General features: G+C 42.6%; 1 protein-coding gene across 5 annotated transcripts in view; it reads left to right on the forward strand.

Annotated features, from left to right (window-relative positions):
- The window catches only part of SASH1 (SAM and SH3 domain containing 1), a 191,902-nt gene that overhangs the window by 57,394 nt on the left and 111,807 nt on the right, over positions 1 to 22,701 (forward strand). For 3 of the 5 annotated variants that reach the window (XM_082049782.1, XM_082049786.1, XM_082049783.1), the window contains exon 1: positions 11,595 to 11,720. The exons of the other annotated variants lie outside the window; for them this stretch is intronic. In XM_082049782.1, coding sequence (XP_081905908.1) covers positions 11,625 to 11,720 — 96 coding nt within the window. In that variant the 5' untranslated portion in view covers positions 11,595 to 11,624. Of the gene's footprint in view, positions 1 to 11,594; positions 11,721 to 22,701 lie in introns of those variants that run through there. 5 annotated transcript variants of the gene reach the window in all.

Below are 22,701 nucleotides of genomic sequence, written 5' to 3' on the forward strand. Positions count from 1 at the left end.
TTTTACAAACCTTGAAGTTGGAAAGCTTTTTCTAGTGTTTAACCTAATATCACCCCTGCTGTAATTAAACCTGTTCATTCTTGCCCTATCCCAAATACAGAAGTTTATTCTTCTTAGTGAAGTAAAGCTTTTATGTATTTGAAAATTATTATCCTATTCTCTGGCAATCTTTTGTCTTGGATAAAGCATCCTTATCCTTTCAGTCTCTGCTCATAAAAATCTCATTTGTGTAGTTGTCCTCTACATTTTCTCCCGTTAGTCCATGTCTGTCTGTACTCCAAGCTTGGGCTTGGTCGGCAGAGTATAGATTGCTACTCATTCTGCATGTGGTTGTGTATCCTACTGGCTGCGCTGGGTATGTCCTACCATGAAACTTGCTGCTCTGCAACAAGTTTGCTTGTTTGATTCATGTTCAGTAGTTATTTTCAAGTTCCCTGTCATCTGTAAGTTTAGCGAGCATATTCTCTATTCTATCAGACAAGCTGTTAATTAAAATATTGAAGAACAGATCCCTACAAAACCCCACTCAATATATTCTTTCACATTGGCTGGCAAACACTGAAAACTAATCTCTCTGAAAGTGTTCGTTCAACCAGTTGTGTGCCACTTTATTTATAAAGGTATCAGCTAACTGTGTTGAATAAGGTATTATAGAAATCTTATTAAATTCAATATGTATTCCATCTGCAGCTATTGCTTATCCAGTGCCAATTATACGCCAAGGAAGGAAATTAGATTGATTTGATACAATTAATTCTTGACAAATCCATTTTACAGAATCACATTTGGCTGTTTTAAACACTTACAGGAGAATAGGATGGAAAAAGAAATGTTACATAACTTGTCTGTGTATCTTTCCAGCCCTGTGCTTGACCTCCCTTAGTCTGCTTGAACTCTACTCTTCAGGAGTCCTCATTTATAATTACTGTGAAACAGGAGTGAGAACAAGAGATGGAGGCAGGAGTTGTTATCATTGCCAAAATCTTTGTATCTTAAAGCCAAGCCTGGGCATTCTTGGATGAATGTGAACAAGTTAAGCTTATTTGAACCCACCAGGCACACTAAGTTGCCTCTAACACTGTTTAGCAATTTGACACTGACTTGAATCCTCTGTCATATGTGGAGCCTGTTACAGTCATTTCGTATACATCCATATAAAAACAATTCAGCTACCTAACCTTTGTTACCTACATATATATACACACACCTTTTTTTTTTAATATTAGGTGATAAAGTATTTTAAAACAGTTTCTCCCTTTCCAAAGTCTTTGGATGCATATGAACTTGGTAGAGATTAGGATAAAATTGTGTGTTTAGGGGTGCTCTGAATAACTAAGTCCCTTGAATTCCTTTCTGGTTGCAGGCAAATATGAACAATACCTGGGCAAGTACAGACAATAGAAGTTAAAATCACATTTGATACACTGAAAGCTGTTTTGAGTAACAAGCCAAGAGAAAAACTCTATTTCCATTCTAACAGAAGAGTCCATGTCTCTTATACTAGAAAATGCTAGGAGATAAAAAAGTACCGTGACATTTGGATTTATTTGATTTATTTAAGGAGGCAATGAATTTGCCTCTTTGACAAGTCAAAACGCAGTCTTAGCTCTGTCTGCTCATGCAGTTTACATACATAAGTATAATAAATAATTATTATTTTTATCTCCAGGAGTTTTTAAATTGTGTCTATAAAAATGAAAGCTGGAGAGTAACAAAAACCATTTAAACAAGGCCCAATACCTTGCTTGCATCTGACCACATTCATATGTATTCCCTGAATGCCACATATGTAATCAAGATTAGCTAAGATATGTTCAACAATTATGGGGAACCTAAGAGCCACATAGACTTTTCAGACTTCTTAGGCAATTGCCCAGGTAGCACACTCCTTAGAATCATCCATTAAAAACACCTAAAATAATTAATGTAGCTGCAAGCCATGTGAAATTCAGTCATGGATTGTACCTAGCCCAGAGCCTTATGGGCTCACCACCCCTGCTGCTGCCTCATCAGTCGTGGAGATGGCAGTTCATATAAAGTGACTCCAGAAGGTCACCTGGCTTACTCCAAAGTCCAGGGTTAATGGTGCTATTTCACATATTCCCCTCACCAATACGGCAAATTTCTTTCATTCCTTTTAGTCCACTTTCACATATTTTGTCCTTAGTGACAAATAGCGATGACTTCTGAAATGACCAGAGCTTATTTTGTATACACAAATAATGTCATCATTTTAGGAGCCAATATTTCAGAGCTTAAAACCACATACATTTATCTCATTGCCCTGAGTTACACCCTCTTGAGCTTTCTTCAGCAATCTGACTTTTCCCTTGGTGTTTACACACCCTTCATGCTTTCAGATAATCACTGCATCCCTTCCAATCCCTTTGACCTTCATCTAGCCAAGCAACAGTTGTTTGTTTAAATTTATTCTCATAAATCACATCTTCCCACAGAATTCAAGAGCAACATGTCGTGCACTTCTGGCATCAAACGTATTATTAACTTTAAAAAACCCAAATCTCAGTTACTTTATATTAGGCATATGTTGATACAGGATACACATTTTACTGCAGAAACATATTGGCCATCTTCAAACAGAATTGCCTAGTTACTGAATCCTTGCAAATGAAGATTCATTTTTCTGAGAACCAGAGATACCAGCCTACCCTACATACACTTGAACAAAATTACTTCCTTGTAAAACTTCTTCAACACAGAGCCAAGGCAGTTAGCTCGTGTTGTATCATCATCAGTACAGCTGGTTGAGTTGTGGAGGGTGAATTCCTCCCACTCACACCACCGCAGTCACAATAATCCTTCTGTTCACAAACTTCCCAAAATATTTATTGAGAGAATAGCTTGGAGGTATGTTTTCAGCGGTGCTTAAGCCTGTATTCACTTGTCTCTTTTGCTCAAACTTTTTTTTTTTTTTTTTAATTACAATTTGGAAGTGGGTTGGCCAGTGCTTAAAAGCTGGGGTTTCAGATAGACAGTTTCTCCTTGCTTTAATTAGTTTGACAGGCACCTCTGCTTTCCAGCTGAGCTACCCTAACTGGAAGCAGCTGCTCTTTGGAATCGCTCCCCCTCCTCGTAATAAGTGTCTTGTGCACCTTCAATGAATTTATGGATCTAAAGTGCACAGTTCCAGGGCTTCGGGTGTGCCTGGCTGTGGAGAGATGTTTCTCTCCTTTCTCTGCTACTTAATGAAGTTTTATGAAGTGAAACATGTCATTAGCAATACAGGGAAAACAAAATGTACATATCAGATGTGATTCTCCCCTTCCTTGTTAACTCTTGGTAGTGAGCGTAGAGCAGGTTTTAACATATTTTTCTGTGGCAACTTGAAACCCTGGTTTGAGAGAGAAAGAGCCATGAATGATTGGGCAGCTTGCAAGGTAGTGAAGAGCAAAGCTTCTCCAGAAGAGCACAGGCTCTGTGAATCAAGCTCATGCCTGTGTTTACAGACACAGCCAAAATGAATACTTATCATCTTGACTACATTGTCACAGTGTTGTGAAGGCTCCTGATTTCATCACTAGCTTGATAACTTATTTAACATCTTACCACCTGGAGCCAAGTGATGTAAAAACCTCAATTTGTTGTTGTTTTTTTAATAACGGAAATGTAAATTCTGGCTTTTACTTTCCAATAAAAGTATGAAAATCTGACCTAAGTGTACCTCGATGACTCAGACAATTCAATCTGAAGCACTCCAAAAGTCTTACTTTAAAAATTCCATTATATTTAAATGAAAGTGTAATTTCCAGGTGCCTTACATCTGTTAGTTTTGAACACTTACTATTATAACAGAAATTGCAACACCACATGTAACACAACTGCTTGCCTACTGCTTGCTAGTCAACCGTTGTTTGTTTTTCCATAAATTATCTCTTAATGTACATGTCTGGGCTTGCTGAATGGTGCACAGGTCAACTAACCCAGGGGCACAACTCTGAGAGGGAGAGGACACCCATGTTTTGGTCTGATCCGGTACTCTGGGGAATGGACACAAAGCATTTAAAAGGAAAGGAAGGGCAACAGTTTGGAAAGTGAGAGAAAATTGGGTGTTCTGCATCCATCTGAGCCCTCTGATAAGGGCTATTGCCAGGGGTGGAGGCAAGAGGAGAAGCTCTGGTGATGTAGCATCTAAAAGAAGAGGTCAAAGCAAGTACTTTCTTCTTAGCAGGAGCAGCGGGGAGAATTGACCCTAGGCTGACATCCTCTGCAAGCAACATCTAATAATCACATCTGGTCTATTATCTTCACCTGTGGCTAGCTGAGATCATCAGGCAGGTTTCTTCGGTTGGTTTGCTTCTGCATTAAGTAGGCCCACGTACTCCTTCACTAATAATGTATCTGAGTGACTTGGGACACAGACTTAAAAAGTGGAAAGTCTGAGCTCAGTACTGAATCCTTGTGGGACTGAAAGTCAGGCTTTGGTAGGGTCTATTTCCTGCTTGTTCAGAAGGATGGTATATTAGCTTTTAAAGAAAGAGTTGCAGAAACAATTTGTGTTCTGTTTTGGGACAATATTTAATTTGTAAATTGGGGAGTGGGTGTTAGGTGAAGTGTGGAGGGGGTGACTTTTGGGTGGAAGTGGTCTGTTCTGGAAGAGAAGCTAAGCAGCTCTTCTGTTTTCTTGCAAGTCTCTGTCATTGGCATGTTTATGTCACATGTACTTTGCTGTAATATTTTGCCAAGGGCAGCTCTGTAAATTTTTATCTCTCCATTGATAACAAGCAGATAACTTTTTTTTTAAGATCTATATTTGCATTCATGATTGGCTGCTTTTGCAAATATACATTTAATGAAAGCTGTTGGGTTTCTTTTTCCAGAAAGTATTACTTTTAGGAAAGATATTTTCCCTTTCAAAGGGAGATGCAGTGAACATCTTCTGTGAGATGTACCCATTCTTATTTTAAAAATGTGAGTTGTTCATGAAGTGAGTAATAATAAAACTGCCACTGTGTGAAGTTGGCCATCTCTCTGGTTCTCCTCCCACCTTGTTACAGCCAACTTGGCATGATATTTACATCAGCACTGAGCATCTCTTAAATATATGGCTATCACGCACTACTAAGTTGTACCTTATTCTTGGCTGGTTTTACAATGTGCTTTGGGATGAGATCATCAGACTTCTTTTCATTAGTAATTTACTAAGAACTTCAACAAAGGAATCAAAGGACACGGTGTTTGGAAAAGGGAGAAACCAAAGTCCTCTTCCCAATTCTCAGGCACACTTTCCTCTTTTTCCACTACCCCACTTCTAAAATTATTTGGGATAAGAGCAGCCAAAGCATGCTGAGCTACATAGTTCAGTCTCTGTGGATTTTATAAGCCTCTTACAAAAAAATATTTGTATCCATCCTTTCTAGCAGATGCTTATGAAAACAGTATAAGTTGAGCAAGTTCCTGTGACCAGCAACGTAAAGATTACCTCCAGACATCCCGAAGGATGCTGAAGTCCTGTCTGAAAAATTAATTAAGGTTTATAAAACATTCTGTAAAAAGTGCTGCAGAAAACTAACAGAAAATGAATGCTAACTATTTAAATGTTGATGGGCAATAACAAAGCTTAAAGCTGGCTTTCCCATGCAGCTAGAGAAGGGGGGATGCTGAGTTTGAGTGGAGAAGGCAGAAGTAAATAACACAAAGCAGCAAGAGTCTTAGTATATTTTTGAAGTTGTCCAGACAGGGGCTGACATTGTTGGAGGCAGATCGGAATCCTGATTCATGGGCAGTTTTGGAGTGGAGTGCTGTGCACCTAAGCAGGTTCGTGGCTGTGCTGTCCCCAGGGATGGGTGCTCCTTGCTGGTTAAGCTCCAGCTCCTGGAGCCCCACTGCTGGCTGAGCTGGTGCTGCTGCCTCCTGGTTAGGACACAGGGTGCGGGTCTCTACAGTGGGGAGGTGAACTGGGCAGGATAGGAGAGGCCTTTGTGGAGCACATTTGCAGGCAGGAAGGGAGGATACAGACCTTTCCTTTCTCCTTATGAGTCAAAAGGTATCCTTCCAGAAGGGCTCTGATCCTCACTGTGTGCTGTGTTTAGATTTCCTTTCCTTGTATGTTTTGTCATGCAAAGTCACAGCCACCACATTTTAACTGAAGCCTGCGAGCTTAGCAGTATTTATGTGTCTACTGAGCATGGTGATAGCCTGAAGTATAAAGACTACTGGAGTGATTTTTCTGGGCATGTGCCTCTACCTCCTTCTTAATTGTTTTAGTGTAGTAGGATACTGATATCTAGGGGAATGGTGGATCAGGTGTAATATGGGGAGTTCAGACTTTTATCAGAATAAAACAATTCATTGTTCATAACTTATTTCTACTGATAGAATTAAACAGACTTAATTCCATCTGGTTCGTTTTGGGCATATTAGTGTACTGCTCTCACTGAGATGTGATACTGTGTAGTCAAGGGGCTGGCAATAAGACTGGGAGCTTACAGCTAAGCCTCTAACAGAATAAAAAATGATTTCTGAGTGTACAGCAAAAGAATATATGGTCTAAATAGTGGTTGTTTAAAAGCCACTATATAAATATTATTTGCACCACTTTAAAAATCAGAAATACTTTCTGTAGTTACCTAACTGGCCGAGTGTGCTGATATATGATCACTTCAGGAGCATATGAGTCTGATGTGCAAATGCACATGATGGATCTAGCCCTCTCACAATTTATGCCTGTATGTGCCAAGAGTGCCTGAGACAGAGCAACAGCCTGTTGCACAGAACAGCTGGTGGGTTGGGTGTATGGGTCCCGATCCTGTCCCATGCTAGAGACTTTCTGGAGCAGCCTCTGGCACCTCTGTGTTCTCCTGGAGAGCAGCTGCCAGCTCCTTTGGCTGATAAGGGTGAGGCAGAGAGCCCCGCTCCAAGGGACCCCACTACCAGAAATTATAATCACACTTAAATAATTATTATGGAAAATACTTTAAAAAATTATTAACAGGTGAAAATTAAAAGACACAATATTTTAGAAGAACTTTCCAAAAAATGTAGTGAGAACAATGATATAAAATTTTTCTAAGATGGATTCTGATAAGTTGATGGGATGGAGCCTGCAACCAGTAAAGTTTGCAGTTGCATTCAAAGGCTGTGATGGGAAACTCTGCACGTTTCAATTTGTTGACTTCCACCACGAGGAAAGAAGGAGAGAGCTGAAAGGAGATACAATCACTGCTAATAACATGTCGCATTGTAATTTGCTTGTCTTAAGAGTTTTAGGGCCTTTGTACATCACCTGTGGGGGCTAGCTGGAATTTTTATTTCTCTTTTCCCCTGCATCCTCTGTGCATACAATGGCTTGTTTATTTATTTCTCTGAAGCTTTGATATTCTGATTTAGACTTGATATACTGGGGAGGGTGGTGTTAGTGATGTTGAGAAACCTCATGTGTTTTGTTAATGCATGCAGAGTTAATTGCTAGGCCTCTGAGAAGGAAGGCGTTTCCCTCAGGTCATCTGTCAGGAACCCATGAAGTCTGGTGTCCATTACACTGTGGGACATGATCCACTTTTCAAGGGAACCTGGTCTCTCATGGCCATTTTCGTGTATTTTAAAATTGATATCAAAGTGCTTGGCATTGTTTGTGATATAGACTACTTGGATTAAATGGCTTTTACATGATTGCCAGAAGTGATAGTCTGGTTCTGATGGCACACTTTGGCTTTTCCAATTTGTTTTGATTCATGTTTCAGTTTTCCACTATTGAATGCTTTGTTGAAACCATTGTGTCACTTTTGTGTGACGCTGTGGCGAGATGATACGCACTACTTTGGGACAGAAAGATTGTCATCTTTTGTCTTAATGATTCAGAGGTTAAATTTGAGTTTGTGCTTGTGAAGAAGTAATCACAGAGAAAGATTTTGACCCAGTGAAGGTGATCTCCCTAAACCTTCAGTAAAGAAAGGTGGAGGATGAGCTTCTCTATGGCCACCTTAACCTGGAGCTAGGATCCTGCTCTGAGTATCCCTCTAGAAGAAATTCTGTCTCTCTTGAACACAGAATGGTGCTTTCCAAGTTGGTTAATCCTGCCCTGTGTGAAGATGTGAGAGGCTCTTATTAACTGCTTGCCCGCATGTAGCTGATGGTGTTGATAGGAGGATACACTCACATGCCCAGTACATCTGCCATAACTGGGCGAAACTACATTCACTACAAACATGTTGATCTTTTACATCTCCTTTGTTGAAATCTGCCAGAGAACAACCGCAGGGAGCTTCACGGTTGCTCTGCAGAGGGACTTTTCATCCAGACGCACTGGGGAACATGTGAGAACAAACATGAGCCCATGCACTGTGTGTGTGACATGCTGAGGAACTGTATCAGGGTCACTGCCCCACTGCCTAATCCTGCCCTGTAGGTGCATGGAGACCATTTTCCAAGATTTCCAAATGTTAAGCACCTCATCAGAGCTCCTGTGAGATGTCCAAAAAATCTCAGAAAGTTGACCTGATTTATTTGTTCCCAGTAGCATACACAGGTCCCATACAGTTTGCTTCCAGAACACGGTCTTCTGTGGATGCTTGAGTTTTCATCTAGAAAACTACAGATAAAGAAGCAAACAAAATCTGTATTTTAACATGCTAAATTGCAATTAATTTGTAATTTTGTAGTAGCAGTCGTAACAGAAACTGCAATCATAGCTGGGCTTCAAAAACCTATGTAAGGTCTGAGTTTCTTCTTGTTCTAAAACTCTAATATTCTTGTTGCAGCTTTTTGTTTTGTTTTGGTTTGGTTTTTGTAAAATGCTCTGGGATTTATTACTGCAGGACATTGGCGTAATTAACATAGGGGAACCCTGTGATACCTAGAAGGAGGGGGTCTACCTGAGCAAAGAAGAGCAGGGAATATTTCGGCATGTCATAGTCATTAAGTATCTTGGGAAAATGGCATCTTATTAATGTCTGAAGATCAGTAGATAATATAATTGCAAGGCCACAGAAGATGGTAGCTATTGTAAATTGCCATGGATTTGTTGTGATTCTCTCATGTCAATTTGTTTCTTATAGCAACTGCTTCCTGGAGTCAAGTGGTTTTGCAAGATCTTTTTTTTCCTTGTTTCCCTTCTTTAAATTCAAAGGCTCTGTGTCTCAGACAGTCAACTGGCTGAGGGAAAGACTACAGCAGCCATGCATCCTACTCCTCTGGTGAAAGCTGCTGCCTTCACAAAAAGGATGACATCATGACTCAGGAAGTAGCTCTTGGACTACCACAATCTATAATCTAGTTTTTGTTACCTGTACTGCAAGGCTGAAAAGTGCAGATGTTCAGCACCTGCTTCTGTAAGTGGTGTAGTCTTCAATGCACAGGAGCAATGACCACCATTGCAGGGAGAGGCAAGGCAAGTGGGAGTTCTGCCCCTTGCACCTCTTTGATCTTAATCTATTGCTGCCTGAGTCAGAACAAGGAAGGAGTTTGAGATGTTTTGCTGCAGAGTTGTTTGTTGTGTTGGTTGGTTGGTTTTTAATATGCATCCAAACTACAAAAAAAGACAATGTACCTAAACCAGTATGTACAAGAGGAGTCCAGTGTATTTGAATCCTGAGATGAACAGTGTGCCTTGTTCAGATATTTTGAAAGTAGGTTGACATTATTATTGTAAATGGTTCAACATGAATTTCAGAGGGTCACTTAGTAAATTACCCCTGACTAATGAAACCAGTTTTGGGTTATGCAAGCCATCTCAGAGTACAGAGAGACTGCACTGACATGCCTTTATCCTCATACTTCATAGGCTTATACTTGCATACAATTTAAACGTCAATTAGTAGAGACTTAGTATCAGGTTTGGGCCTTTCATTATTTCTCATTACTAGTCAATAACATGATGAATTACATAGTGTGTATCCTACATGTGCATCTTAACGAGTGGTCAAGAAAAATGAATATTTCTACACCATCAGGGTTTCCTCACCACTTTCAGCATAATTCTTTTAGTTTTCCTACCTGTGCCCCACACCTCCTTTTGTCTGTTCTGTGTGTGCCATTCACCTGCAATAGCTGGAACAACACAGCACTTTGACAAATTTTGTTCTGTTCTTTGTGTACCACTTGCTGAGAAAGGAAGTATTTTGATTAGCTTTTCTCTCTGGTGTTAGCCTAAGAAGTTAAATAAGCCATCTTAGCTTTGAGGACAGAAAAAAGAACATCTCTGGGAATGTGGAGAGAAGATGAGGAGCACATAGTCACCCCACTTCTGCTTTATGCTTTCTCCAGAAACTATTTTTAGCCCTGTTAGCAAATGGTGTCTGTCATTTGTTGCTCTAGTCCTCCCAGGCCACTAGTGCTTGTCAGCTCTGGGGCCAGCCACAGGGCTGGGGGGAGCCCAGTGCCAGGAGACCCCATGGCTGAACAGAGAGCCTGTGGGGAAACACATGTGCCAGGGCAGGCCCTGGTTTGTGTGGTGCAGGGCACGTAACATCCAGCCTGGCAGCAAGCAGGGCTGGTGGGATGCTGTAGAAGCTACTAACTGCTTAAAGATGTGAGCTCTTAAAATGTTTGGCCAGGGCATGACAGCTGTTTAGCCATTAAATACATCAGACAGGTGCTTCCAATAAGCAACAGCTTGAAACAGTAGCTTTTCAAGGCACATCTAACCATTTCAAAGCTTAAGGATGAGCACCAAGACTAAGAATTTCTTGCTGCTCATTCCAGCAGAAGCTGGGAACAAGTTGTGAGGTGGTGGGCAGGTGTTCGGTCACCCTCCTGCCCAGGCTCCCCCGACCTCTCTGGCTCTTTCCATCCCATGCCTGATGTGGTTTCAGCACCGTTATTTCATGCACCTTCCTCAACAAGTGTGCTCGGGTGTGTGCACAGGCACTCAGCTGTTCCCTAAGAAGGATGCAGGAGCATCCCTACTGGTGTCATTAACTAGCGATTATTTAATGTCATTATAATTGAGGGGAGCAATAGGAAGCAGGAGGCATAGATGGAGGCAGCATTTCCACAGTCCCTCCCCAAGGACAGCTTTGATTTTCATTGTGTGATCTGTGACCGATCGCTCCTCTCCTCAGGAGAACGATGTGATCCGGGTACTTAAACTCGAAGTCTGAATTAACTGGGCGCCTCTTCGTTGGCCGGCCCTGTAAGGGACGCGGCTGGCACCCCTTCCCAGCCCGTCTACCCGTGGTGTTGAGAAACGCTGCTGACTTTGCCGCTGGAGCTCCTGGCAGCCAGGTGAGGCGACGGGACAGTGGGAGCCCGGTCAGCAGCAAGCCCTGCCCCGGCTGCCACACGTCCCCCGCGGGGCCAAGCCGCAGCTCTCCGCCTTCGGGGCCGGGACCCGCCGGGGCGGCGCTGGGGCCCTTTGTTGCCGCCCCGGGGCGGCCACGTGCGGCGGGCGAGCGCGGGTAGGGGGGCGCGGGGCCGGTCGGCGGCTGGGGGAAGAGGAGGAGGGGCTTTGCCGTCTCCCCGCCGCCGGGTGGGCGCCCCCGCCGCGCCGCAGTGGCACCGCCGCGCCGCCAGCCGCCCTGTCGCTGGGCCGAAAGTTTGAGGGGGGGCGGCGGGGCCGGCCCGCGGTGTCCCGGGGCGGGCCGGGAGCGGGGCGGGGGAGGCATGGCGGGGCGGGGCGGACCGGTGGCGGCGGGGAGCCGGCGCTGATCTGGCGGCCGGGCCGGGGCATGGAAGGGGAGCGGGCGGGCGGCCCCGCCGCCCCGGCGGAGAGCGGTACATCGGAGGCGTTCGCCCAGCTGTGGGCCGACGTGATGGGCATCCTGGTGAGTGCGGCCGGGACGGGGTGTGGGGCGGCTTCGGGCTCGCGGGGAGCCAGCCGTGGGACGGGGCGGGTTGCGGAGCGCCGCTCCCTAGCACTGCTTCCCCATTTGGGGGGCCACGGGCGCCGGAGCCCTCTTCGGGGCGCCGGGTGTCCCCGGCACCTGCTATGGAGTTTGCCCGAGTTGGAGCGTGTCCTCGCCGTGTGGGCTTGTACATCCCAGAAACACTTTTTCCGTGGGCAAAAACAAGCATTGCATCAATGGCTGCTTTAAGCACAGTTTTGGAGTAGGCGCTCTTTAAAGTTTTCTTGGCTGTCACCGTAGGAGAGGCGACAACAACGCGCCGAGCACGGCTGGGTGTTGTTTACCGGCGCAGACCGGACCTCGCATCTGTTTACACACCCAGGAGCGCTTGTTTAGGTTGATCAATGGGCGCATTGTTTCCCGCTGCTCCGACGTGCCCGCGAATTCGGTTAAATTTGGGCGAAAGGCTGGTTTGTTGTCCCCTTTACATTCCACGCACGTGTTCGGGGTGAAGCCCGGCGCGTGGGGGGCGCTGCCGGTCCGGGGGCCCCGTCCCGCAGCGCTGCCCGGGGCCGCTCCCGTGTGCCGGTTTTGAAGCTCGTATTTCCCGATAGTTTTCTTGGGCAGGAGTTGCTCGGTTACGGCCCGTGGAGTTTCTGCGCTGGCAATCTCCTGAGGAGGGACTAATCCTCGTAATTCACTGGTTACAAACAAAAGCGATGGCTCCAGTGACGAGGGCTCAGGGAATTATATTTAGTGGGCGCGTAGTCTACCAACAGGATGGACTGGATGGCAAACAGTAAAAGTACAGGAAGAGTCAATTCTTTATTTCTACTTGCAGCGAGAGAATAATATTTACTTTAGGTGCAAGATGGTAATTACCACAGAGGACTACCACTCAGCAAAAAACAAATACTAATGTTATATATGTACTGGAGCTGGCAGTTTTCCAGTGATACAGGAATGTGGTAATCAGCAGTGGAGAGCCTGTTTATTAGTTTTAAAAGCGAATGAATAGGCTTGATGCATATTAATTTTTGTTGTTAACATTTAACCAACAGACATTAAAGAATATTATTAGAAAGACCTTATGGAAAACTGCTGTGAAACATAATGAACGGTAAATCTGTAGGATCTAATTCAGAAGTGTTATAGAATTGAACAGAGAATTTAATTAGCATTTTATGTTTCATTTTTTTTTCTCTAGATGGACTTTATTGTTAATATTCAGAGTAAGATTTAAAAACCTGTCTCATTCCTTTTCTTCATAGAAATTCTCCTTTGACATGACATGCAGTTTAATAGCACCCGGCTGCGTATCCTCATTCACTGTTAATGATTTTAATCTAAGAACGCAAGCAGAGTCAGTTCTGCCAGTTTGTAGGGAGCACACAGTTAGTACTTTATGAACAGTTTCTTTCTCTCTTTTCCTGGCAGGTTTCAGTACTGCATTTAGTAAGAGCGAAGTGCTATTGGATGCCTGGGAAGGAGTGTTGGAGGAGGCCAAACCAACAGCCTAGCATGCTGGAGCTCAGTGCAGAAAAAGATCTGATTCTCACACAACTAATAGGTTTCTTTTGTCTGCACAGGCTAGTTTCCTTCCTGGGAAGACAGAGCTCTTTAATTATTATTTGTCTTCTAGTAAAACTAAACTAAAGTCATTTGTCTTTGAGTTGATCTGCTTTACAGGAAGGAATCGTAACTATGAAGTTGCTGGTTTATATCTGTTTCAAACATTACCCAGCACTGTTATCTTTCTTTACTGCAGTTATTTGTGTTGCAACACAATTATCAATAAGAAAAGATATCCTTGCGCTGAGTCTCAAATAATAACATATCTGAGGGAAGATGGAAGCTCTTCTTACTGCGAGTTGTCTGGTTTCTTCAGATGTAAGGTTTTTAAAGAGTTTCTAGTCTTTGTGACTGCAAAATACATCTTAATGTGAACTGAATATAAGCTTATTTAGTGCTCTGTCCTTGTCTGAAGTCAAGGAAGACATAGCTCTAGTGCCTTTATTCACTGCTTATTTTTTTGGTGCATAGAGTTTTGTCTTTTCAAACCTTTACTGCAAAAGCCGAGCAGTAAACTAGTGGTTTTTGTACAGAAGCCTGTAGATGGTTGGTCATGGTCTACGAGGCCATGACAGTGGCCTGCAGAGCCAGCTCACTCCTTTCATGTTGTCAATTAAGTGAAAGTATGGGTCTTACATTGCTGGGATTTACAGTAATTCACGATCCAAAATGCTTAGAGAGCACAGAGGTAGACACTGGAGTCATCTGCTGGGGGCAGCTTAACGAACCAAGAGGTTGGCGCAGGGATAGGCTGGCTTGGTTGGCCTTGCAGCAGCTTGAAAGCTACCAAGGGTAGCTGGCAAGGGAGAAGAGGCAGGAGAGAGGAGCCAGGGTCTTGGGAGTGACACACTAGAATGAAAGGAAGAAAGAATGCGATCATCAAAAGTTTGGTGATCGAATAAGAGAGAGAAAATTGCATTCTTAAGGAATGGTTGTCAGATGATGCAGGTTAGAAAGGACCTCAGGCGGCATCTAGCCTGACCTCATGAAGGGACAGCTCTGAGGCCAGGTGAGGTTGCTTGGGGCTTTATCCAGTTGGGTCTTGAAAACCTCCAGGGACAGAAACTGCATAACCTCTCTGTGCAGCCTGTTCCACCGCTTTGCTGTTCTTACAGTGAAAAAATTGTTCTTTGAGAAGAAATTATGAAATGCCTGTTGTTTATCCTCCTCATACTGAGGAGTTACTGCGGTGGGGATGGGGAGGGGAAGGTGTTGCCTTCCTTGCACGAGTGCTGCTGGAAACCTTGCGAGGTATGGTGCTGCCCATTGTGGTATCTCCTCTAGGTGCAGGTTTAGTAGGAGAGGGCATAGAAGTCAACCCAGGTGGTAAATTTGGTACTGAGGTTACTTAAAATACAAATTAAGCCCCTCTCAGTGGATAAATGTGTTTGATTGTTTGTGTACATTTAGTTAGGTTCCTTATAATAAGACCTTAATAGCAGGAACCTGTGGTGGCAGATCCCAGGTCTAGAGGGGGGAAGCAAATACTTTTCAAGTGCTGCTTGTAAGCAGCATATTTTGTGGACTTTGAAGTCACATAATAACTCTCTCTATACTTGACAAGTATTGAGTGTACTTGCAGCTGTACTGGGATTTTGCTGAAGTAAATGTGACTTTTCCCTTTTGCGCTTATTCTAATGAAATATTCCATAGTTGCAGCTGCAGTATAAGTACCTCAAAGCTATTTGTGCTGTTAATGTAGCTCACTAGATAACATAATGGTACTTAAAAGCTTTTGCTTAGTCTGTAGCAAGCACATGGTGGAATGTTCTGGTTAATTATAATTTGCAGTGTCTCAAAGCAACAATGGATGGTGGAAGCATATTAAGGTTTTAGAGATTGCAGTAGGGGGACCATGAGTAGTAATATAGAAACTTTCTGCATCCTCAATACTCAACATCATAAAAAAGAATCTTTTTGGCATAGAATCCCATATCGTTGTGGCCCATAGTAAGTTTTTTGTTGCTAAGAGTCTCAACATTTGTATGTGGTCGGATCTGAGAACAAATCATAATATGAAGTGAAAGTCATGAACTTTATTCTTTCAAAGGTGTTGTTTTTGAACATTGGTTATTTGCCTTAGTATGGGGAATACACTCTGTTTTCCTAGTTAATGGGATGTTCTTCCTTCTTACACACTATAGCTGGAACAGGTATCTGGGTTAAGTCCTGACATTAGTGAAATCACTGGCAAAACTGATCAGTTTTGATACAACAGGGATTTCACTGAAGAAAATACCTATTTGTAAGAAGCTTTTGTCTTCAAGGTCCAAAGCGGAAAAGATACAGAAGAATTTGCAAGAGATGCAATGAAATTAGAAGTCTTCCAGGTTTTTATTTCAAAGTGATAACTAGTTTATTGTTTCAAAATGTTGAATCAATTAGAAGACCTGAAAAAAAATTATTTTTCTGTGATATTTTGTAGTTATGCTAAGAGAAAACCAGTGCCTTCCCACCAGAGTATTTTGAGGACAGTGAAGCTCACTTGGGTTTGTACTGGGAGCCCTAGTATTTACATATATAATCTATCTTGCTCTCCATGTTTCAGTGACTATTTGAATTTCTTATCAAAATAATAAAGAAACAAACCGAAAGAGAGAAGGATGCCAGCTGATAATACTACTGTGATAATGTGTAATTACATACTGGTTAACATACTTCGGCGAGAGGAATTTGATATTAAGCCAGAGAGCCTGGATATCTGGAGAGATGAGGGAAGTAGATCCCTGACTGATAAAGGCAGTCGAAGGACTGCCAGGAGGAGCAGTGGCAGCTCGCAGCAGCTGCAGATTTCTCCCAGGGTTGCTCATCCTCCAACTGTTGTTACTTTGCCATGACCCCCCGTAGAAATCTCTCTGCTCTGTTGCTCTCCTGGTGTCTTGTTTGGGTGACTTAATTCCTCTGATGTCTACTTGACACTGAAAGGCCACTCCAGCTGAATCCATTGGTGCTCCTCACGCCTCTAAGGAAAAGTGCAGGAGACCGAGTAGCCCCTCCATGTAGAACGTGCTTTCGAAAATGCGATATGCTTGGGTTTTTTCTTATTTTTATTGACATGTTGGCAAAATGTCCCTGGCACCGTGCAGTTAGATGGAAAACCCCTTTGGGACGTAATGATCCAAAACATTTTTTGTTCCGGCTTCTGCTTTGGAGTGTTTTTTTTAAAGCACATCCCAGCTGCAACAGTAAGGATAAATCCAGAAGGCCTGGCCTCTGCTTTTCAAACTATCAGGTATTGTTTTTTCTGTTTTACAGAACTGTGGAGTTTATTTTGCTTTCAAATAAATAAATGGCTGTCAGTTTAGGTATTGGATTGAATTTTATATTTTAAACAACCTGTTGCACCTCCTTTTCCTCTCATCTTCATGCCATGTTACACCTAGCAACACTAATCCCTTTATGAAGAAAGACAGCTCACAGAGATAACCTTTGGTCTAGGCTTTTTCTTGCACATCAGGTCACATAAAACAGATGTCTCCATCAGAGAATTTGGTGTCCACAAGACCCTGCACAGTCAGGAATGATAAGAGGTTTTGGTTCTGGTGCCCTCTTCATTCTTTCTTGAAAGCAAACTCTGGGATTCCCCTCCCAAAAATCTTAGGGAAGATTTTTGTGTACCTGTTCTCTGTCTGCTATTACTAGAAAATAACTATAAACTTAAGGTAAACTGGAATATTGGTGATAAATTCTATTTTCCAGAGTGTTGCTGGTTTGCTGTGAAAACTGGCTCCATTATCAGTATTTGGAAATGTTACTTTTCCTCATATTTTTTACACATTTTGAAAGTCAATCAGCCAAACTCTCTGTCTTTTAAGAGCAGAGGAAAACCAGGTTGCCAGAATTTGCCTGTAATGATGCCTTCTTCCTTTTGTGGGTATGAAAAAATGGCAGTCTCTAAACAGAAAGAAAATGTGAAAATCGGTGTGGAAAATGAAAAAGTGTTATAAATGCAGGACAATGAGCACTTAAAGGGATTTTATTAGGTGGAATGAAATGTATTATGCTATACATGCTGGTTACCATTTACTATAGTCAGGTGAAAAGCTCTTATTTTTAGTTTATTTCAGAGCAAATGACATTCTGTGGAACTAGATAATCATTAATCTAGCTTATTCTGATGGTATGTGTAAGCCAATGTAAATCTGTCCCAGTTGCCAGAGGCGCCGTGCAAACAGAGGAGCAGAGGAGTTAAGCAGCAGCTGAGTGGAGGGATGGAGTGCGGCATAGCGGGGTCACTGCTGGACATGGTGTGAGGCAGAGGGACGGGCAGTGCCCAGGGCAGGGGAGTTGGGTCAATGGGGAGAAAGGACTTCCCTCTCCTTCTGGACCCCAGCTGAGCCGCTCCAGCTTTGACCCTGGGCTCTGCTCCCTCAGGACTTTTTATCCCCGCAGCGGTGGCACAGTGGAAGGGAGGATGCTGCTGCACCCAGCCCTGCTGCCTGTGCCTGCCTGGGTCTCCCTTGGTCGCTTGGAACCTCTGGCTGTAGCTTTTCCTCCATGCAGCAGCACAAATTTTCTCCTTTTCCACTTATCTCCTTGTCACGGTATTAATGGTTGTAGAGCACACATTGTGCTTGGGCATTGGGAAGTTCGGTAACACAGGATGAATAAGAATTACGTTGTAATGACCCAGCAAAGTGATTTGTCACAATACCTGCTTTAACATAAGGTGCTGCTAATAATTTTCCTCTTTGTGACAAGCGATGAATAATGAACCTGCTGCTTTCTCTGTTACCATTATTGGTGGCGGGAGGAGGAGGAAGGTAGTGGTTGTGACTGGGGGAATGCTGAGGTTGCTTTGCAAGAATTTGGATTCCCAGATGTTTCTTGAAGAAATGAACAAAAAGAAGAATTTGAGTTTAATATATGCAAGTCAGTAAAAATTAAATTTCTACTATAAAAGCATATTCTCCATTAAAGAAGTATGTAGATATGCATTATATGATTAGATAAAGCGATATGAAGGGCTTTTATTTCTCACTGTCATCAAGAGACCCAGCTGTCCCATTGGCAGGAAGAAATTACAACACAATTCACTGAAACATATTCAAAACCAGGAGTTCACAAGACAGATTTCCATTATGGAAAATAGCTACTCTAAAAATAACAGGAGCTCCCCGCAGCGCAGTAGCTGTGGTGTGGGTCAGGTGTGGGCACGCCGGCTCTGCTTTCATCTTCTGGAGATGAGGGGAATGTTTTTCCTGGCTTACGGTAACAGCAGACCTTTCTTGTCTGCTGCCATGTTTTGAAGCACAAAGTTATAATGTACTATTTTTATTTGAATTAAGATTAGAGTAATAAAATACTTACTGGTTTATTTTTTTGGTGACACCTGGATAAGCATTTTTTAACTACTTTGTAGTTTTAGAGGCACTTTTCCTATGAAGAGTTTTAAATTGAGAGCGAGGATTGTATAGCCTGTCTGGAAAATGGTTTTAAGCAGGATATGACCAGAAAATTAGATGGACAAGCTTAAGAATATAATACAACAAAGATTAATAAATCACATTTTCAGGCATTTTTATGGAAAGTCGTACGATAAATTGGAGAACCGATTCCTAATATCCATGTTGCGATCCAAGTGCGATCTTGTTGGACTGCTGTTGCAGGTCTCCTCTGCTACAAGCCCCTTAGATCTTGCTGGTTTGACTTCCCTGTGGCACTGTGTGAACACAGGGTTATGCTATTGAGATCACTTTACATGATCAAGCCTCCAAATGGAAAAAATACGGTTGTTCTTATGTGCATGAGTAAACACCCACATTGGAGCTTACAAGCATGGTAATATAATGATCAGGAATATAAATATATCCTTTTCTGTTTCATTATTGTTGCTCTGTTTACAATGAGACACAGTGCTCTTTGGTAACAGCACACTAAAATTTTATATCGCAGTGTTCTCTACCTTCAGTATATTCTCTGTGTGTGGGAGTGTTTGCACAAAGGAGATTAGGTAACTATTTAATACAATAATAAAAGCAATACTTTGAAAGCTTTGCAGTGGGCATGACGAGAGTCAGCAGATAATACTGAAAACAGTACCATGCTTGTTACAATATTAAATCAAGAGTACATGAGCCATCTCTTGATTGCTGGATGTTCCTAACCCTCTCACTTGCAACTGAAGATGCTTTGTGCAGTGTTGATGTGTGTGATGGAAACAAAAGATGAAGAAAAGAACAAAAGATAAAGGGTCTAATTTCTGCACTGTTTACATAAAAATTTCATGAGCCTAAGGCACAAAGTTCATTTATAGTGGAGCAGTGTGTGGCCTGTAGGTTTTAAATAAGAAAGTAAAAAGCAACTTTTGTCATTCCTTCACAAGTTCAGATGAGTTGAGCCTCCTGGTTCTTTCGATGCCAGCACCAAGTCAACCCTGCTGTGCAGAGCTTGCTCTCTGCTCAACTGTAACACAAATCTAACTCAATGGAAGAAAAAATGGATTTGAGAGCTCATTGCACCACAGTGGCGTTGAAAGATCTTTTAGTGAGCGTACATCCACAGCTGGAGCTTGGGTGAAAACACGTGCCAGGCCTGATTGCATAGCATTACATTGGACTTCAGGAAAAACACATTTTAGTGTTTTAAAGTATTTTACTTGCCAGAGTAATACCTTAGTGTCATAATATTCGCCTCTCGAAGTGATCTGTCATTGCTGCAGAATGTGTGGGTTTTATGCACTTGAAAATGGGGAGATGTTTGTGTTCTGTCTATGCTTATTATCTGTTTGTTTGTATCTGTTACGATTCTGAAACACATTCATCCTCTTCAGATTTTATGCCTCCAGTATTCTAGTAGGAGCTTCCCATGTATTCCAACTCAGCTGAAAGGGTTTCTTACATCAGAACTTTCTAGTGCAATCCTAGGGCTGGAGTGCAAATTGAAGATACTTTCTACTGCTAAACTGATGCTCAGCTCTTTCCACCATCCCTTTTAGACATATTTCATATTGCTATAATTATAGCTGCATAGACTTAAATATAGCCTCCGTTTATACAGAATAGTTTTTAATGCTTGCGAGTTCTGAAGCTTTCAGTGGTTGGCTAGCTCAGTGCAGTAGCTCTGAAAGCTGACAATAAATGCTTTGCATTTAAACTGCAATGTATACTCTGTGGGGATGAAAATAAGTAAAATCCTGTTTTATACATAAGTGTATTTGTATTCAAACATAACGTACACCACAACTTGCAGGTCGTGATTTCCACTCCATTATTAGTCTTCTTACCGACCTTAGAATTCATAAATAACCATTGTAAAATGGGAAAAGGCGGGGACAGAGTGCATGTTGTGTGTCAGTTGTGGTTCCTGTCTGCAAGTTTCCATCTTCGAGATGACTATTTGTTTATGCTTAAAAAAACTCAACACTTCAGAATGTGTTATGGGATTATATCATGTTTCATTAGAAAGTTAGGGCAAACAGATTCCATATGCAACATTTAATCAGAGGACTAACAAAGATACTTCATTTCAAAACAAAAAAAGCTGGTAAGGTGAGGAAATTTCTAGTTAAGCAAGCAATCAAAAACTCATAGTCAACTGTCATGTTTGGGTTACCAAGAAATAGAGCCCTTGATGGGCATGGTGCAGGGATGCTGGTGCCTGTGGTACTGAGTCATGTTGGTTGGTTTCTGACCTGTTCTTCGTTAGATTTATGTGATGCTTTCTGTCAGACTGAGGACTAATTAGAGTCGGAACAGGTATTTGCTTTTTGCTGTATCTCTGACATATAAATGTTCTTTTTTTCATCACAGCATACACAGTGGGGGATCTCCACCACAGAAGCTGTTTGTGTTCCTGCTTTCCCTGAGGTCACTTGCAATTTGTCAGTGATGTTGGTGGAAGTAAGAACAGGTGGCTCGCAAGCTGCTTATATCCATTGAAAATTGTGGACAGCAGAGGTAGCTCCAGGTACCACAGTGAAGGTGTGTGGGGATTGACACCCCTGCATTGCCAGATGTCAGGTTGAACCCTGGCTGAAATTAAGCACCATGCAGCTGCTTGCTCACTCACCCCCAGTGAGATGGGGGAGGCCGCTTAGTAACAACTAAAACATCGGTGTATTTTCAATATTATTCTCATTCTAAATCCAAAACACAGCATTCTGCCAGCTACTAAGAAGAAAGTTAACCCTATCCCAGATGAAACCAGAACACTGGAGCGCTAGGTCAGCTGCAATAGAGGGTAGAAACCTTTCTTCCCCCATGGGACATGTTTCCTTAGGTTTGTCTTTTTCTATTTCACTGGATAAAAAGGGCTGAGTAAAGGCAGATTTCCTGCTGGCAGAGCATGTTGTGAATCTCTGTACATGCAAATTCTTCGGACACTTTTCTTTGTGTTTTTACATACCATACTTCTTTAAAGTTTCTCTGAGATTGTGCTTTCCCTGTAGAAGAAAATGGCAAATATTGATGTCTCTTCTTAATTATCCAGATTTCTCTGTCATTGTTCCAGCTTATATGTGGAAGTTCCCACCCAGCTTTCTGTGCTCTGTACAAATAAAAATTGAAAGATTCATGCAGAATCATAGAATAGTTTGGGTTGGAAGGCACCTTCAAAGCTCATCTAGTCCAACCCCCCTGCAATGAGCAGGGACATTGTCAACTAGATCAGGTTGCTCAGAGCCCTGTCCAGCCCGGCCTTGAATGTCTCCAAGGATGAGGCACTTACCACCTCTCTGGGCAAGCTGTTCCAGTATTTTACCACCCTCCTTGTAAAAAAATTCTTCCTCATGTCTAGCCTGAATCTCCCCTCTTTTGAATTAAAACCATTAGCCCTTGTCCTGTCACAACAGGCCCTGCTAAAAAGTCTGTCCCCATCTTTCTTATAGGCCCCTTTTAAGTACTGAAAGGCTGCAGTAGGGTCTCCTTCCAGCCTTCTCCAGGCTGTGCAACCCCAGCTCTCTCAACCTGTCCTCACAGCAGAGCTGTTCCAGCCCTCTGATCATTTTTGTGGCCTCCTCTGGCCCCTCTCCAACAGGCCCATGTCTGTCCTGCCCTGAGGGCTCCAGAGCTGGACGCAGGACTCCAGGCGGGTCTCACTGGAGCAGAGTTGCCCAAGATACAATCAGCCTTATGGGCTGCAAGCGCACATTTATAGAATAATATTTTTTATTATATTTTATTTTGTGATAATGTGTCCTGTTCATTGTTTGGAGAGTTTTGGCGGAAAGGTCCATTTTATTTCTTCTTTCATCAGTGGAGACTCCTCAGTTGTAGGTAGTGCAAAATGATTGTCAGTTCTTAAAAATTCTGTTTTCCTCTTTAATTACTGCTGCCTTTATTCTGAACGTTTTGCAAAGAGGCATGAAATGGAGTCTGGTGCTGTGTCATCCATCCCTGCTGTGGTGGAGTGTCCTGTTGTGTACTGAACTGAAGAGATGCTGGGATGT

The sequence above is a fragment of the Streptopelia decaocto genome (assembly GCF_964273445.1).
Source record: "Streptopelia decaocto genome assembly, chromosome: 3".
NCBI classification, from domain to species: domain Eukaryota; kingdom Metazoa; phylum Chordata; class Aves; order Columbiformes; family Columbidae; genus Streptopelia; species Streptopelia decaocto.